The sequence below is a fragment of the Oncorhynchus clarkii genome, chromosome 20, assembly GCF_045791955.1.
Source record: "Oncorhynchus clarkii lewisi isolate Uvic-CL-2024 chromosome 20, UVic_Ocla_1.0, whole genome shotgun sequence".
Taxonomy (NCBI): domain Eukaryota; kingdom Metazoa; phylum Chordata; class Actinopteri; order Salmoniformes; family Salmonidae; genus Oncorhynchus; species Oncorhynchus clarkii.
In genome coordinates, this window is record NC_092166.1 from 48,472,405 (window position 1) to 48,489,431 (window position 17,027).

Sequence of the window (17,027 nt, forward strand, 5' to 3'; positions counted from 1 at the left end):
TGATGGGCTGCCCCCAGGTGGTTAAGGGTAGGCAATAACACATCTGCCATGCTGATCCTCATCACAGGGGCCCCTCAGTGGTGCATGCTCAGTCCCCTCCTGTACTCCTTGTTTACCCACAACTGCGTGGCCACGCACGACTCAAACACCATCAAGTTTGCCAACGACACAACGGTGGTAGGCCTGATCACCGACACTGATGATACCGCCTACAGAGAGGAGGTCAGAGACCTGGCAGAGTTGGTGCCAGGGCAACAATCTCTCCCTCAACTTGAGCAAGACAAAAGAGCTGATCGTGGACTACAGGAAAAGGGGGGCCGAACACGCCCCCATTCACATCAACAGGGCTGTAGTGGAGCAGGTCGAGAGCTTCCAGAGGGTAGTGCGTACGGCACAGTACATCACTGGGGCCAAGCTTCCTGCTATCCAGGACCTCTATACCTGGCGGTGTCAGAGGAAAGCCCCGAGGAAGGCCCCACCCTAGTCATAGAGTTCTATCTCTGCTACCGCACAGCAAGCGGTACCGGAGCGCTAAGTCTAGGTCCAAAATGCTCATTAACAGCTTCTACCCACAAGCCATTAGACTGCTAAACAGTTAATCAAATGGCTACCCGGACAATTTGTATTGACCCTCTTTTTTTTAAAGCTGCTGTTACTTACTGTTTTATCTATGCATTGTCACTTTACCCCTAACTACATGTACATATTGCCTCAATTACCTGGACTAACATGTACCACCGCTCATTGACTTGGTACCAGTACCCCCTGTATATATTGTTATTGTGTTTCCTTTTTTTCTGTATTTAATATTTTTTATTTATTTTTTATTTTTTTGCAAATATTTTCTTACTTTTAAAATAATTATTGGTTAGTTCTACACCTGTTGTTTTCGGCGCATGTGACACATAAAATTTGATTTGATTTTGATTTAGGTCTAATGAATGTCATATGACCCAATATTATGGTAATAGATTGAATTAACCCGGATATGTATCAAATTAAATTTGAAAAACATTTAGATTTAATTGTACAATGATTTTGTATGCTCCAAGTCTCAGATATGGTTTTTGCATTTAAACAATTTTTCTGTTACTTAATATGGTGTTTTAATTTTTGAAAGAAATAGAAAATATTTTATTTATTTTAGTAGTTATCGAAATGCTTATTTGTAGGTTCCTTCTCGACAATACAATAAGAAATAATACAAGATAAGAATATGAACATAAAGGAAATGGCTCCATAGAATAGAATAAACATTTTAGCGTAAGTATAATACAGAAAGGCACAATTTATAGTGCAATATTTACACATTTATCAGAGAAAGGGGAGGATTGTTTAAATTGAACATTATTAGTAATATTAAATAAGAGGCTGGTAGGAGCAATTGTGGTGTGTGGATGTGTGCTAAGGTCCAGAGCGTAATTGCAGGTGATCAGTCCAGTTCAAGTTTTCAGCAGTCTGATAGCTTGTAGAAACTGTCTCGGAGCCTGTTGGTATCTATCAGACCTAAGTGAGATAACAGCCCGTGGCTGGGTTGTGTGGGGTCCTTGATGTTGTGGGACTTCCTCAGTCACTGTTTCAAGTAGATGTCCTGGAGAGTGGGAACACGGCCCCAGTGATGTACTGGGCCGGATGTAGCAATTCCCGAACATAGAAATTCCCATACCAGGCTGGGATGCAACCGGACAGGATGCTCTCAATGGTGCAGCGGTAGTATTTGGAGAGGACCTGGGGTGGAATGCCGAATTTCTTCATCCGCCTTAAGAAGTAGAGATGCATTTGCGCCCTGTTGACAAAAGTGGTGGTGTTGTTAGTCCATGACAAGTCCTCAGTGATGTGGACGCAGAGGAACTTAAAACTGCGGACTCTCTACTGCAGTCCCGTTGATGTAGATCGGGGCCTGTTCCCTCTTCTGCTTCCTGAAGTCAAAAATCAACTCCTTTTGTTTTGCTGAGGTTGTTGTCCTGGCACAACATTGCCAGTTCACTTACCTCCTTCCTCCCTACAGGCTGACTTGTCGATGTTGGTTATCAGGCCTACAACCGTGGTGTCGTCAGCAAACCTGATGGAGTTGGTCTTGTGCGAAGCCATGCAGTTGTGGGTGAACAGGGAGTACAGCAGAGGGCCGAGGACACACCTCTGAGGGGCCCCTGTGCTATTAGAGCTCTTACTAGGAATAGCTATTTACTGATTTTTTTTTCATATCCACTAAGGCAACTCCAGTTAATGCCAATGTCTTTTTCAGTGGAAACCAAATAATGGAAGTGCCAAGCGGTAAACATCTGGGTGAGTTTATTTGTTGAAGCATTTGGGATCATTGTATTTTGATGGTACTAGCCTTGGAATCACAACTGAATCATGCTATGTTAACATTCACTAGTTTTAATTTCGAAGCTAAGTAATTGGTGCCATAGAGAGGGATTTTTGGGAGAGGGTTTTGTTAGGCAGTTTTAGCTCCAGCTCCCGCAGGGAGTGATGTTGTGAAGCGAAAGCAGACCATACACTGATGGATGGCCTAGCTTTCTGTTCACCACAGACATGAGCCTTTTTTATGAAAATATAATAGGGGAACAGCCAGACGGGTACACTGAGATGGCAGGTCTCTCATTGATGGATGAGCACTACCAGCATCAACTTTAAATATAGATCAGCAAGGGATTTGGGGATGACTAAATGTTTTGGTTTGTCCTAGGTAATACCATAATGTCCCAAGTACAGACTGGGGGATTTGAACTGTGAAGGAAGTCATGCTGGAAGTGTTTGTTTAACCTGTTGGATTTCTCCATGCCTCCTTAGCTAGGCTATATCCTGGGGTGTTTCTCAATAGCGTGAAGTGGCATCCTCTCCGTGATTTACTTTCCTTCATCCAAAGGGGGAAAATATTAACTGGTGAAAATAATTACATGGTAGCCATCCACCATATTGCTTTCACCTCTGTAAAACCTCTAAATCAGCCCTTTGAAGGGTCACTGCTGAGTCATGTTAGGTTGTCCGCCACTCCCTCCTCCCCACTGGCCCATAAAGAGGCTGCTGTGTTAATGGTGGCAGCAGTGGAATCTGGGATGATTTGCTGCTATAGGCACTTTCTCTGTCTGCTGGTGGCCTTGGATGGGTGGGCGACTGGGCTCATGATTGATTGTCACCCAGTCTGGACACTCAGGGGGGGTTCTCGTTGTCCACTCACCTGCAGACAACTTTAGAGCTCTTTTATAGTACCGGATTGGACCAATCACCGGGGTCATGTTCAGTGGCATAGAGCAGTTTTGTGGCCCACCCAGCAAAATCCGAGCCATGAGGCTAAGAGAGTGCCTTCAGAAAGTATTAACACCTCTTGAATTTTTCCACATTTTGTTGTGTTACAGCCTGAATATTTAATTGAGATTTTGTAACTGGCCTGCACACAGTGGAATTATGTTTTTAGAATTTTTTATAAATTCATTCAAAAGGAAAAGCTGAGAGTCAATAAGTATTCACCCCCTATGTTATGGCAAGCCTAAATAAGTTCACATTTAAAAGAAGACATTTGAATATTCCTTTGAGCATGGTGAAGTTATTAATTACACGCTGGATGGTGTATCAATACAACCAGTCACTACAAAGATGCAGGCTAACTCAGTTGCTGGAGAGGAAGGAAACCGCCCAGGGATTTCACCATGAGGCCAATGGTGACTTTAAAACAGAGTTTAATGGTTGTGATATAAAAACTGAAGATGGATCAACAACATTGTAGTTACTCCACAATACTAACCTAAATGGTAGAGTACAAAGGAAGCCTGTACAGAATACAAATATTCCAAAACATGCATCCTGTTTGCAATAAGGCACTGGCTACACCAGTGGTCACCTTGCTGCATACCCCTATCTCACCCTCACTTTGGTGTCCCTCAAGGTGAGTGGCGAGGTCTACCTTTTCAAACCCTTGCTGTGTGAAGGACACAAGCAGAACACTGGGCAGTGTGGCCCACTTGTAGGCCCTTAGAAATTGTGTGTGCTGTAGCCTACTTCTCTAGTAACTACCCTACTTTAGTCTACTCTGTCACACGGCTTAAAACTGATTGAAACACCGTTTTTTTTTTCATTGATTGTGGCCAGATGGAGGATTTGCAGGACAGTGCTGAGGCTGGGTGGCATGTCTGTTTGGAGTATAGTATAACTCCTCTGGAAACAAGCAGGCTGGAAACCGAGACTGTCTGGGTGTCAGAGGGTGTTTGGACTTCACTGTCTGTCGGTTTCATTAGGCGACTGTAACACACTCAGCGACTGATCTGAAGTGGGACCCTCCTATGAACTGTATAGGGTCCTGTTGCTTGGTTGTGGCATGTTCCCCTCCCCCTTAGCACTACACAGATATTTATCTTTTGAGGTGAACAGACCATATATCTTTTACACATGCATGCATGGGCACACACAGATACTGCCAGTTATCTGATTAGTTAGGAAAGTATGTCTGCAGCAACATCAAGGGAGCCATAAAAATGACCCTATATCAGCAAGCTGGCCCAGTTTCTTTCTTTCCCTCTTTAGACTGGAGTATGGCAGAATTCCCATACGACTGGCCACTCTCTCTCTCTCGCTCTCTCTCTTCCTATTTTTACTGCCTGACAAAGGCAGAGAGGCACACTATGCTGTGTGGAGCCTATTTGGTCAAGCCGCACAGGAGAGAGAAGTGGAGAGAGAGTGAGCGCCAGCCAGGGAGAGAGAAAAAGAGAGGTGGCGTGGGGGAGTTTGTGTGAGGGAGAAGGAGGGGTAGAGAAGGAGGGACCGGAAAGTCCATTCACATTGGTGGCATTTGGCCTGAGCAATGAGCCGCGTTTGGACTCGGAGAGAAGTTTCCCTCAGGAGAAGAGAGTAGAGAGACCGACACAGAGCTACGGGAGGATTGGAACAAATTGAGTGGATATAACTCTTCTGGGAGCTGAACGACTTTGAAGTGGACGAGAGGAGGCCCAGTGCAGAGGCAGCTATGCGGGGGTCAGCTTGGGGTACGTGAGTAGTAACTCTGTGCTGGGGAACTTTTGGGGCTTTGAATAGGGCACTGGGGAAAAGGAAGTTTGATGGAAAATAGAAACAGGCAAGATGGTTTCCACCAGAAACTGTAGACGTAGAACATTTGTAGACAGTGTGAGCCATGAGGGTTAACTGTTACCCTTGATGCCAGGTGGTGTAATTAACCTCTCCTAGAGTTGAGTGCTTTTTATCTATTAGATTTTTGTTTAGTCACACCTACATTTAGTTTAGTGCACTTATTTTGAGTCAGTTGGGGTAAGCGAGTCTGCTAAATTATAACAAATAATGGGATGGAAGTGATCAATCCAATGACCAGAGTCATCTAAAATAGGACATTGCCTTGGCTACTATCCCATCTCTACTAAAGATCAGTGGTTCCTGGTCCTGGGGACCCAAAAGGGTGCATTTCTGTTTTTGCCCTAGCACTACACACCTGATTCAAATCATCAAAGCCTTTTGATGAGTTGATGATTTGAATCAGCTGTGTAGTACTAGGGCAAAAGGACCAGGATTGAGAACCAGTGCTATAGATGACTATAGCGTGGGAGAGCGCTCTCTCTCTGCTCACTGAAAACAAAAACAAAGACCGTGACAGGCAGAGAAAAGTTCTCCAGGAATGTGTGTGCGTGTGTGTGTGTGTGTGTTGCGTGCGCATACATGGGAGAAGAGGCCTCTCTTCCTCACTGGTCTCATCCTTGGCCATGCTCCCTTAATTTGTTAGGCCACAAATGGAGAGAATGGCATTCAGTATGAGTGTAGGGCAGACCTCATTATCCATAGAAGCATGATGACAACCTAACAATGTGGGATTTAGCACACTGACTGGGGCTGTGAAAAACGGGTCAATTGTCTTGGAAAGGTAGGTTGTCTGTTGGACCAAAGTAGCAATGTCACATTTTTTCCTCCGTGGTCTACTTTCAATTTTGGACACTGAATCAAGAGGGAAAGAGCAAGGGAGAGTGGATTAGATTAGGAGGGAGATGGAAAGTGGAGGAGGGGATTTCCAGACTGTTTGTTCCCAGCTGCTCATGCATAAGCTCTTGCTCTTCATTATCTCACTTTCTCTCATTTTCTCTCTTCTTTCTCTCCCTCTCCTCTCTTGTTCTAAATCAGAGGCGCTGCTCTCCGTTCTCTCTTGTTTCTCTCCCTCTCCTCTCTTGTTCTAAATCAGAGGCGCTGCTCTCCGTGCCTGAATCCAAACCAGCCAGTAAAACAGAGCAGACTTTTTTTACTGCCCCTGACACATCCCCTCTTGTGCACTATTTTTACACCAAAACCCCTCTGGCTGTGTGTGTGTGTGTGTGTGTGTCCAACTGACTCACAAAGAGGGATTTACTGCGTCCTCTTGGTTTGTATCAAAGCATGTTTGTGTGACGTTGCATACTAGCCAAGCAGGGTCTGCTCCACCTATATGTTTGTGTCCATGCAATTCTGTGTGTAACACCCATAAATGCAAAGCTTTCATGTTTGGTCTGCCCCTGTGCTTAGTGTGGACCATGCCTATACAGCAGATTTCAAAGCAGATTTGTCATTCAAACACTTGATTTACGTGAAGTGAATAAGCTAAATGAATGTGCTGCTCTGCTGGGTTGCAGCCTGCAACTATCAGTCCAGTAGTCTATAACCCCCTGCATCTCTCAGTCCAGTAGTCCTATAACCCCCTGCGTCTCTCGGTCCAGTAGTCTGTAACCCCCTGCATCTCTCAGTCCAGTAGTCTATAACCCCCTGCATCTATCAGTCCTGTAGTCTATAACCCCCTGCATCTCTCAGTCCTGTAGTCTATAACCCCCTGCATCTCTCAGTCCAGTAGTCTATAACCCCCTGCATCTCTCGGTCCAGTAGTCTGTAACCCCCTGCATCTCTCAGTCCAGTAGTCTATAACCCCCTGCATCTCTCAGTCCGGTAGTCTATAACCCCCCTGCATCTCTCGGTCCGGTAGTATGTAACCCCCTGCATCTCTCGGTCCAGTAGTATGTAACCCCCTGCATCTCTCGGTCCAGTAGTATGTAACCCCCTGCATCTCTCGGTCCAGTAGTCTGTAACCCCCTGCATCTCTCGGTCCAGTAGTCTGTAACCCCCTGCATCTCTCGGTCCAGTAGTCTGTAACCCCCTGCATCTCTCGGTCCAGTAGTCTGTAACCCCCTGCATCTCTCGGTCCAGTAGTCTGTAACCCCCTGCATCTCTCGGTCCAGTAGTCTGTAACCCCCTGCATCTCTCGGTCCAGTAGTCTGTAACCCCCTGCATCTCTCGGTCCAGTAGTCTGTAACCCCCTGCATCTCTCGGTCCAGTAGTCTGTAACCCCCTGCATCTCTCGGTCCAGTAGTCTGTAACCCCCTGCATCTCTCGGTCCAGTAGTCTGTAACCCCCTGCATCTCTCGGTCCAGTAGTCTGTAACCCCCTGCATCTCTCGGTCCAGTAGTCTGTAACCCCCTGCATCTCTCGGTCCAGTAGTCTGTAACCCCCTGCATCTCTCGGTCCAGTAGTCTGTAACCCCCTGCATCTCTCGGTCCAGTAGCATCTCTCGGTCCAGTAGTCTGTAACCCCCTGCATCTCTCGGTCCAGTAGTCTGTAACCCCCTGCATCTCTCGGTCCAGTAGTCTGTAACCCCCTGCATTTCTCGGTCCAGTAGTCTGTAACCCCCTGCATCTGGAGAAGACAAAGGTAGTGTTCCATTTTTATTTTTAACCAAATCTGCTAAAGACATGTCAATTTTTTGATTAGTTAAAATGTCTAAAAATACCTGATGGGTAAGCTGCCATTGCTTCATTGCCCTTTACGGAGCGCCCCCTATAGCCGTGTCATGTGAGCGATGACACGCAGTGGTTGTTGAATCAAGGTGGACTGGCCTGGAGCCCTTCCACCTACCAGTGTTATTCAACTGAGAAACCAGTCGTTACAGCTGACGTGGCTGCAGATTCCTATTGCTGAGGGAGTGTCTGTCTGCCTGAACAAATACCTCCAGGGCTTTTCCCAGACAGACACAAACAATCTGCCCAGAGAACGTCTACGACGCTGCAGTCAGCTGAGTTGAATGAGAAACATGGCTCTATTTTGGGGCCGATGTCCTCCATGACGAAGCAGCGCTGACTTGATGTCATTGGTTAAACTAGGCCTATGTGAGTCAGTGTGATCGGTCTATCTGGTCTCCTTCAGAGTCTTTGAGGTGCTTAAGGAGAGGGTCCTGCCAAATACGAGTCCGCCCCGCCCGTGTGAAACAAAAACAGGACATGCGGTTTGGGGGCTATCAAAGCTGTATAGGAGACGAGTTGATTCTTTGAATCTGGTGTGTTTCCTAGGAATGCGCTGATGAACACTAATCCACTACTCTCTAGTCTGGACAGTCTCACCCATAGTTCAGGGATTACAGCTTCAGAAGAAGACAACTGGGCCCCAAACTATTATGGGTGGAATGCATGGAAAAGGCATAAGCAGTCAACCTGCTTATCCTCCCAAAATAGTGTGTTCAAGGTTTAGTGTACTTCTGCGAGCACAAATTTGTAAGAGAGTGAATGTGTGTTTTTATGACACTGCCCGTACAGATTTTCATACATCTACAGAATGCGTTGTACTTTACTCTGTATGTAGGCCTACAGTATGTCTGTTTGTCATACAACTGGGCCAACCTTCTGAGTCAATCCATTATGATCCAATACATTAAGTAGAGATCACATTTACAACCTCTCCCCTCTGTGCTAATTAGAATGTAGTAATCACAGTTAACCTCAGTTGTAGGCTTTTTTGTCTTGGCAGGGTGGCACAGTGCGTGGGCAGAGCAGTGGCCGTCTGGTGCCAAACTGGCTGGCTGTTTTGAAATAAGGAGCTGGCTGGTTGATAGACACGCCACAGTCCCATTAATCATTTTCCTGATCTTAACGTGTGTGCACGGATGCATGTCTATTAGGGGTGTAATGATACACGTATTTGTACCGAGCCACATAGCTGCAGGAAGTAGGGGTGCTGAGGGGTGCCGCAGAAGTCACTCCCTGATGAATCTAAATTAAAACTCCTTAAACATGTTGACACATTTGCACCGAAATCACCCCAGGATTCCTACCACCGTATCGGAGTTTACATCCTGACTTCGTAGAGCTCTGACACTCGGCTGTCTCCCACAGGACACACCTGTCCCTGGGACATCCGTGCTGGATGACTCATACAATAGTGATGATGTGTTTAACATGTGCAGCTGGGTGCCAGCAAACACAGAGCGTGACCTCATCGTCACGCGCCTATGTCCTGTCTACTATTGTCTTCCTTTCCCCGGCAAACGCTGTGCCTTGGGACTGATGATGTCACAGTGTGTGTACTGTGTAGTATCACTGTTTGGATGAGGAGATCATCTGATTTAGATGAGATCACTGGTTGATAGGAGTCGGTTGCCACCTCACTGGAGCAGGCTAATTGGGATCCTAATAAATCAAATCACTAATAGTTGTTTACTAACCTGTTCGTGAACAGTAGCTTTTTACTTTTTAATGAGAGATGTCATTACCAATTGAGTGCCCTACGATGTTAATTCTCTCCCCCTAGTTTGCACATCATTGTTTTGAAAGGAGGTTGAAGGGATGTAGGGAGACGGACAGTTGCTTCCCGTCATGAGCATCATGTCAGAGACCATTTCCGATATGAGGCCTGAAGCCAATGTTTGTGTCTGTCCGTCTATTTTTCATCTACTGTATGTCTACCATATGTTAATTTAACTGTAGGAGGAGAACATATTTTCTTTGTATCCATGCAGTTTTTATGATTTTACCAGGGTCACAGAAAGTTCAAACATTATTTTCTGTAATGTTGAATATTTTACATCACAACAAAGCATGTCTGTGAACATTTATTTAGGGAATCATGGAGTCATATATCAATAGAACAATGTTCAGAATGCTGAGCTCTCCTTAACACGACCCTGGATGGTTCGATAGTCCAAACATGCTCCCTCTGATACATATTCCTGCTGTAAAGATTTGTTATCGCTTTGCTACTTTGAAAGTTCCCATTCATTTGACAATGTGTACCCCTGTTTCTCCCTCTGTCCCCCAGATCGTGTGGGTGTCCCACTGAGCAGCAGCCATCATGGCCCTGGTTCAGGCTCTGTCCATCCCTGCTGAGTGCCACCACACCCCCGGCCTCAGCGGAAACCCTCGCCCCCGCCCCTCTGCCCCCCACACACCCCCCAACCTCCCCTCCACCTCCAACTCCCAGGAGGCTATGGGCTCCGTCAGCAGCCTTATCGCCCAGCGCCCCGGCCCGGCCCACCTGGTGCGTCACTACCGGCCCGTTGATGTTGTCCCCGAGCCGGGCGTCACCAGGCTCCACAGAACCACGTTGGGCGCCACTTCCCGCCTGGCCTCCTTTGACACATCTCAGGATCCGCTGCTCAGTAGCCTCACTCCGCCTGGCAACAGGAAGCCTTTGATGGTGATTGGCTCCAGTAAGGACAGCGGGACCAATGGGAATTACTCGTATCTGAACCAGGACTATGTGGGAGACTGGAATGACAACACTGTGGTTCATGGTAGCCATGGGACCGGGATTGACACAGGGGAGGCCAAGGATCGGCAGCTTGGGAGCCTCAACGGGAACGTGGAAGAACCCCCTCCCAAACTGGTCCCCGTGTCAGGGAAGCTGGAGAAGGTGAGTGTGGCCCAGGCTATATGGAACAGTCATTCAGTCTCTTTGAAGTAGATCAATCCACTCTCACAATAACACGATTAGAAGAAATGAATGAAACATTCACTGAATATACATTAGTTACAACCTCTTACCCAACAAACCATTTGGTCTTTCCCTCTCACCTCTCAGAACATGGAGAAAACAGTGATCCGGCCCACTGCCTTCAAACCCGTCGTCCCCAAGAGTCACAACTCCATGCAGTTCCTTTCCCCTCGCCACGACAGGGCCAGTCTATCAGACTGCCAGAACAACCTCAACCTGTTGTCACCTGGTAGCCAGATGGACACCTTGCCGCCCTGCTCGGAGAATCGCAACTCCTACAGCGGCGGGCGCCACACGGGCGGGGGCAGCCAGACCTGCTCCATGTCTGACTCGGGACGGAATTCCCTGACGAGCCTGCCCCCCTATGGCAGCATCCCCTGCAGCCTGGCCCCCGCAGACTACCCGCCTGGCAGTGCCCACCTGGAGCCAACGAAGACCGCACACGGGCACTCCAACTCGGACAGTGGGTGCTCCTCGTCCAGTAAGAGCACAGGCTCGGTGAGTGGACGTGGCCAGCCCCTGTCGGACAGCGGGTCGAGCGAGCGCTCGCCAGCCCCTGTGGAGGGGGGGTACGAGGGGGTAGTGAGGGACCTGGAGGATAAGCTGAGGGAGAGAAACGTGGAGCTGCAGCAGCTCCGAGACAACCTGGATGAGAACGAAGTGGCTATATGCCAGGTACGTGGTGGGGTAGATGGACAAAAGAGCATTGGACACATTATCTTGTCATATATTCTAAAAAGCATGAAGACACCAAGCTCTCTCTCTCTCACACACCATGTACCATCACACACACAATGACAAATGTCATGACTTATTGGGACACTAAAACCCTTACAATCACAACACACACACAATGCCACCTTCACCTACCCAACCCCAGTCTTCCCTCTTTCCCCAGGTTTATGAGGAGAAGCAGAAGCGCTGTGAGCTGGAGCTGGAGGAGTTGCGTCAGAGCTGCGCCACGCGGATGCAGACCCAGTCCCAGAAGGCCCAGCGTGCCCAGCAGGTGCTCCAGCTGCAGGTCTTCCAGCTGCAACAGGAGAAGAAGCTGCTCCAGGAGGACTTCGGCCAGCTGCTGCAGGAGAGGGAGAAGCTGGAGGAGCGCTGTACCTCCTACGAGAAGATTCAGTTAGGGTCCAGGCTGGAGGAGACCAAGTGGGAGGTGAGATAGACCCTCACTGTCTGTGGCCCCATTCCAAATCCACCCCTACTTTAGTCCCTACCTCCTAGGTCTTAGGCACTTCTGTAGATCTTGTTGATGAAGTGGCTGAGGGTCTGCCCCAATGCTAGCAGTATGTGTCTACTCAGGTACTCTGGTATAGACAATAAAGACACAGTGAATTTTACACAAGCCATGAATGCCACTGTAACTCATTTTGAGTAATTGTTGTCACAGTCGGACAGGCATTTTAAATGAAATGATTCAGTACAATGGGGTACTGATAGTGTAGTATAAATGGTACCCTCAGTAATATGCTTCCCCAGGAATGTTTGGCAGGCTAGAGCCTGGCATGGTGTCCCACCGTCATCAATCACATTGTAACAAAGACACCAAGCTCCCTGCTCTCTCTCTAATATAATTCCTCATACACTGAGTGTACAAAACATTAGGAACACTTTCCTATTATTGAGCTGTACCCCCTTTTGCCCTCAGAACAGCCTCAAAATGTAGGGGCATAGACTCTACAAGGTGTCAAAAGTGTTCCACAGGGATGCTGGCCCATGTTGACTCCAAAGCTCCCTACAGTTGTGTCAAGTTGGCTGGATGTATTTTGGGTGGTGAACCATTCTTGATACACGTGGGAAACTGTTGTGTGTGTGTGTGTGAAAAGCACAGCAGCGTTGCAGTTCTTGACACACTCAAATTGGTGAGCCTGGCACCTACTACCATACCCCGTTCCAAAGCACTTAAATCTTCACCCTCTTAATGGCACACATACACAATCAAAGGCTCAAGGATCAATCAATCAATCAATCAATCAAGGATCCTTCTTTTAACCTGTCTCCTCCCCTTCATCTACACTGATTTGAAGTGGATTTAACAAGTTACATCAATAAGGGATCATGGCTTTCTCCTGGATTCACCTGGTCAGCCTAAGTCATGGAAAGACTTACTAATGTTTTGTACACTCAGTGTATGAGGGAATATATTCAAATGTTTACACAGTATACAGTGCATTTGGAAAGGATTCAGACCCCTTGACTTTTCCCACATTTTGTTACGTGACAGCCTTATTCTAAAATGTTTTTGTAATCGTTTTTTCCCTTTATCAATCTACAGACAATACACAATACCCCATAATGACAAAGCAAAAACAAGTTTTTAGAATTTTTTACAAATGTGTTAAAACATTTAAAAAATATATATATGACATTTACATAAGTGTTCAGACCCTAGTACTTTGTTGAAGCACCTTTGGCAGCGATTACAGCCTTGAGTCTTCTTGGGTGTGACGCTATAAGCTCGGCACACCTGTATTTGGGAAGTTTCTCCAATTCTTCTCTGGTTGGATGGGGAGTGTTGCTGCACAACTATTTTTAGGTCTCTCCAGAGATGTTCCATCGGATTCAAGTCCGGGCTCTGGCTGGGCCACTAAAGGACATTCAGAGACTTGTCCCGAAGCCACTCCTGCATGGTCTTGGCTGTGTGCTTAAAGTCATTGTCCTGTTAGACTGGGGCGAAGGTTCACCTTCCGAGGTCCTGAGTGCTCTGGAGCAGATTTTCTTCAAGGATCTCTCTGTACTTTACTCCTTTCATCTTTCCCTTGATCCTGACAAGTCTCCTAGTCCCTGCCGCCGAAAAAACATCCCCACAACATGATGCTGCCACCACCATGCTTCACCGTAGGGATGGTGCCAGGTTTCCTCCAGATGTGACGCCTGGATGTGATGTGACGCATTCAGGCTAAAGAGTGTAATCTTGGTTTCATCAGACCAGAGAATCTTGTTTCTCATGGTATGAGAGTCTTTTAGGTGCCTTTTGGCAAATTTAAAGCAGGCTTTCATGTGCCTTTTAATGAGGAGTGTCTTCTGTCTGGCCACTCTACGATAAAGGCCTGATTGGTGGAGTACTGCAGAGACGGCTATCCTTCTGCAAGGTTCTCCCATCTCCACAGAGGAACTCTGCAGCTCTGTCAGAGTGACCATCGGGTTCTTGGTCACCTCCCTGACCAAGGTCCTTCTCCCCCGATTGCTCAGTTTGGATAGTTTGCCAGCTCGAGGAAGAGTCTTGGTCAGTTCCAAACTTCTTCTATTTAAGAATAATGGAGGCCACTGTGCTTTTGGTGACCTTCTATTTCGCAGAAATGTTTTGGTACCCTTCCCCAGATCTGTGCCTCAACACAATCCTGTCCTAGAGCTCTACGGATAATTCCTTCAACCTCATGGCTTGGTTTTTGCTCTGACATGCACTTTCAACTGTGGGACTTTATATAGACAGGTATGTATGTGCCTTTCCAAATTATAACCAATCAATTGAATTTACCATAGGTGGACTCCAATCAAGTTGTAGAAACATCAAGGATGATCAATGGAAACAGGATGCTCCTGAACTCAATTTCAAGTCTCATAGCAAAGGGTCTGAATACTTAAGTCAATCATTCTAAAAACCTGTTTTCACTTTGTCATTATGGGGTATTGTGTGTATATTGATGAGGAATTTATTTTATTGAATACATTTTAGAATAAGGCTGTAAAGTAACAAAATGTGGAAAAAGTCAAGGGGTCTGAATACTTGTCATATTGTCACATATTTGTGGTGTGTTTCCTCTATATGACACTAGTTGTGTTTTCATCCAGGTGTGTCAGAAGTCTGGGGAGATCTCCCTGCTGAAGCAGCAGATGAAAGATGTCCAGGGGGAGCTGGCTCAGCGCATGGGGGAGATCGTCTCTCTGCGTGGACAGCTTCGGGACTCCCTTGGCGAGCTCACCACCAGCCAGGGCCTGCTGCAAGAGGCCAACACTGCCGGCCACACGCGCACAATGGAACTGGAGGTGTGCCAGAATGAGCTGCAGCGCCGCAAGAGTGAGGCCCAGCTCCTCCGCCAGAAGGTGGGCCGACTGGAGGAGGAGACGGCCCGCCTCCGTGCTTCCGCCACCAATCAGACAAGCCTCCAGAGCCCCGCCCACAATGGTGGTGGAGGCAGGCAGTGCCAGGCCTTCCCAGAGGGGGAGGAGCCACACTTGTTGACCTATGAGAGCGACGAGGCCAGGGCCTATGAGAGCGAGGCCCTCCAGAGCCTCCGGCTGCAGATGGACGGTCTGAGGGCGGAGTTAGTCACAGAACGCCAGCGGGGGGAGGAGCAGGCGTGTAGCTTTGAGGAGGAGCACAGGGTCTGGCAGGAGGAAAAGGACAAGGTGATCCAGTATCAGAAGCAGCTGCAGCAGAACTACGTGGGGATGTACCGGAGGAACCGGGCGCTGGAGCGCATGCTGCGCAAGCTCAGTCTAGAACTGGAGACCCGGGACGAGCTGGAGGAGCAGGATGAAGGCAGTGGCAACGAGATCAACTTTGACGAGATCACAGCTACTGAGATCTGACACCACCACTTTTTCTCTCTGTCTCCTCCGTCTCCCTATCAGCCATATACAACTGATCCCCTAGGAGCGTCTATAGGAATCCAGATGGCCTCTATAATGACTTAGTTGGTCTACTCTCCGTATGTTCCTGCTTTTCCATGCCGTCTCACTGTCTCATTAGTATGCTGGCTAATGTCGATGCACACACACACATACATGAAAGAATGCAAACACACACTTCTGTCACTCACAGACATGGTGAGTTGATGTTGTTGAATGAGAGTTCACTAACCGGGAGAGTGATTTTGAAGTCGGTTGAGTCTCGTACAGCGTGGAGGGAATACATCCAGTTTTTTTTAAAGTTTTTTTTTTAGCTATTCCTAGAATTACTCGCTGAACATCATGCAAACACATAGGGGGGCTCGGCTCTTTTCCTAGGAATTTGTACTTCCTCGTCATTCACTGTGGGTGGTCTTGTGTTCTTGGTAGGCAGAGCTTGATAACACTAGTGTTCTTCAGCATGTTCTCAGATACTTCAGGTTCAATGTAGATACTTCAGGTTCAATGCAGATACTTCAGGTTCAATGGGAAACGCTTCAATGTTACCAAAAGCCTCCTCATTCCATGTGACACATTTATTAAGTATCTAAATATGGACCTTAGTGGTCTTGAATTTCTGTATCTATACAGTATCTCTAGCTACAAAACGAGACACCGTGGAAATTCAAGGTAAAAGTCGCTAAAGCACACTCTGATATGCTTTCTATTATTGTGAAGAGAATCGACTTTACCTTTGATCTCCCATCACCGAAGTACAAAAGCATGGATGGATGAATCTCTATGGATCTTTGTGTTTCTCTGGCAATATTTGTACGCTGCACTGGCTGTTTGTGAAGGTGCTTTTTGTACAGGCTGTGAGAGAAGACATGCACTAAGTGAGCGACGTTTCGGGCTCTATTCAATCCACATTGCGGAAGTTCCGCGTTAGAGTAATCTAAATTTAAAGGCAATGTTCCCGCGTTAGATGAATTTAAAGGTAATGTTCCCGCGTTAGATGAATTTAAAGGCAATGTTCCCGCGTTAGCGGAGACTGCATTCACAGTAACCACTGTATATGTCGGATCAATCTCTACCGCTTCAGTGACACAGGTTTAATAGAGCCCATCGTCTTTTAAAAAGTTAAATTAGACTGACCCTGATAGGACTTATCTTTTCATCAACTTCTGTATAAAAAAAACACACCCATTCACAAGAGGATGACACTTAAATGTCCCTTATCGCTGTTAACCCTTCATTGTAGATATCCTTAATACTGACATCGTATATGGTGAAATATAATAGATTTCTTAGAGATATAATCTATTTCGAAATAAACATAGCCACTGTGAATAGACCAAAGCAATGTCACATGTCCTGTTGGTTCCTTACAGTACCATGTCTGCATATTGGTGTATGTGTGAATGCTACTCATGGTTCTACAGTACAATTTTTTACATTAAATGTATATTTTCATGCTGTAAATGTCTTGTACCAACTGACTATGTTTCTAATAAAACGAACGATAAAACGAATAGCTGCTTTTCAAATGGATTACTGATGGTTGGCTCTAAACTTCATTTTATGACAAACTGTTACATGATTACGGTTTGGTTAAATTATCATAAAGCATGTATTGAATGGTTGATTCTATTCGGTCAGACAAGGAACATCAAGCCACAGAAGTAAAAAATGATCTGATACTCTTATTTTATGATGTTAAGCCCTGTTTATACACGTACATTGTGGTAACA

The 17,027-nt window shown here is 46.6% G+C and overlaps 1 protein-coding gene across 3 annotated transcripts in view; it reads left to right on the plus strand.

Moving 5' to 3' along the window:
• The window catches only part of LOC139376452 (leucine zipper putative tumor suppressor 2 homolog), a 43,962-nt gene extending 27,154 nt beyond the window's left edge, over positions 1-16,808 (plus strand). The window contains exons 1-6 of one of the 3 annotated variants that reach the window (XR_011627926.1): positions 4,825-4,982; positions 10,045-10,638; positions 10,807-11,394; positions 11,618-11,881; positions 14,518-16,273; positions 16,304-16,808. Coding sequence is in view for 2 of the 3 variants with exons in the window: in XM_071119066.1 (XP_070975167.1) it covers positions 10,078-10,638; positions 10,807-11,394; positions 11,618-11,881; positions 14,518-15,258 (2,154 nt within the window). In the remaining variant the exon portion in view is untranslated. Of the gene's footprint in view, positions 1-4,617; positions 4,983-10,044; positions 10,639-10,806; positions 11,395-11,617; positions 11,882-14,517 lie in introns of those variants that run through there. The other 2 variants (XM_071119067.1, XM_071119066.1) reach the window with 2 other exon arrangements.
• Positions 16,809-17,027: the final 219 nt, after the last annotated feature.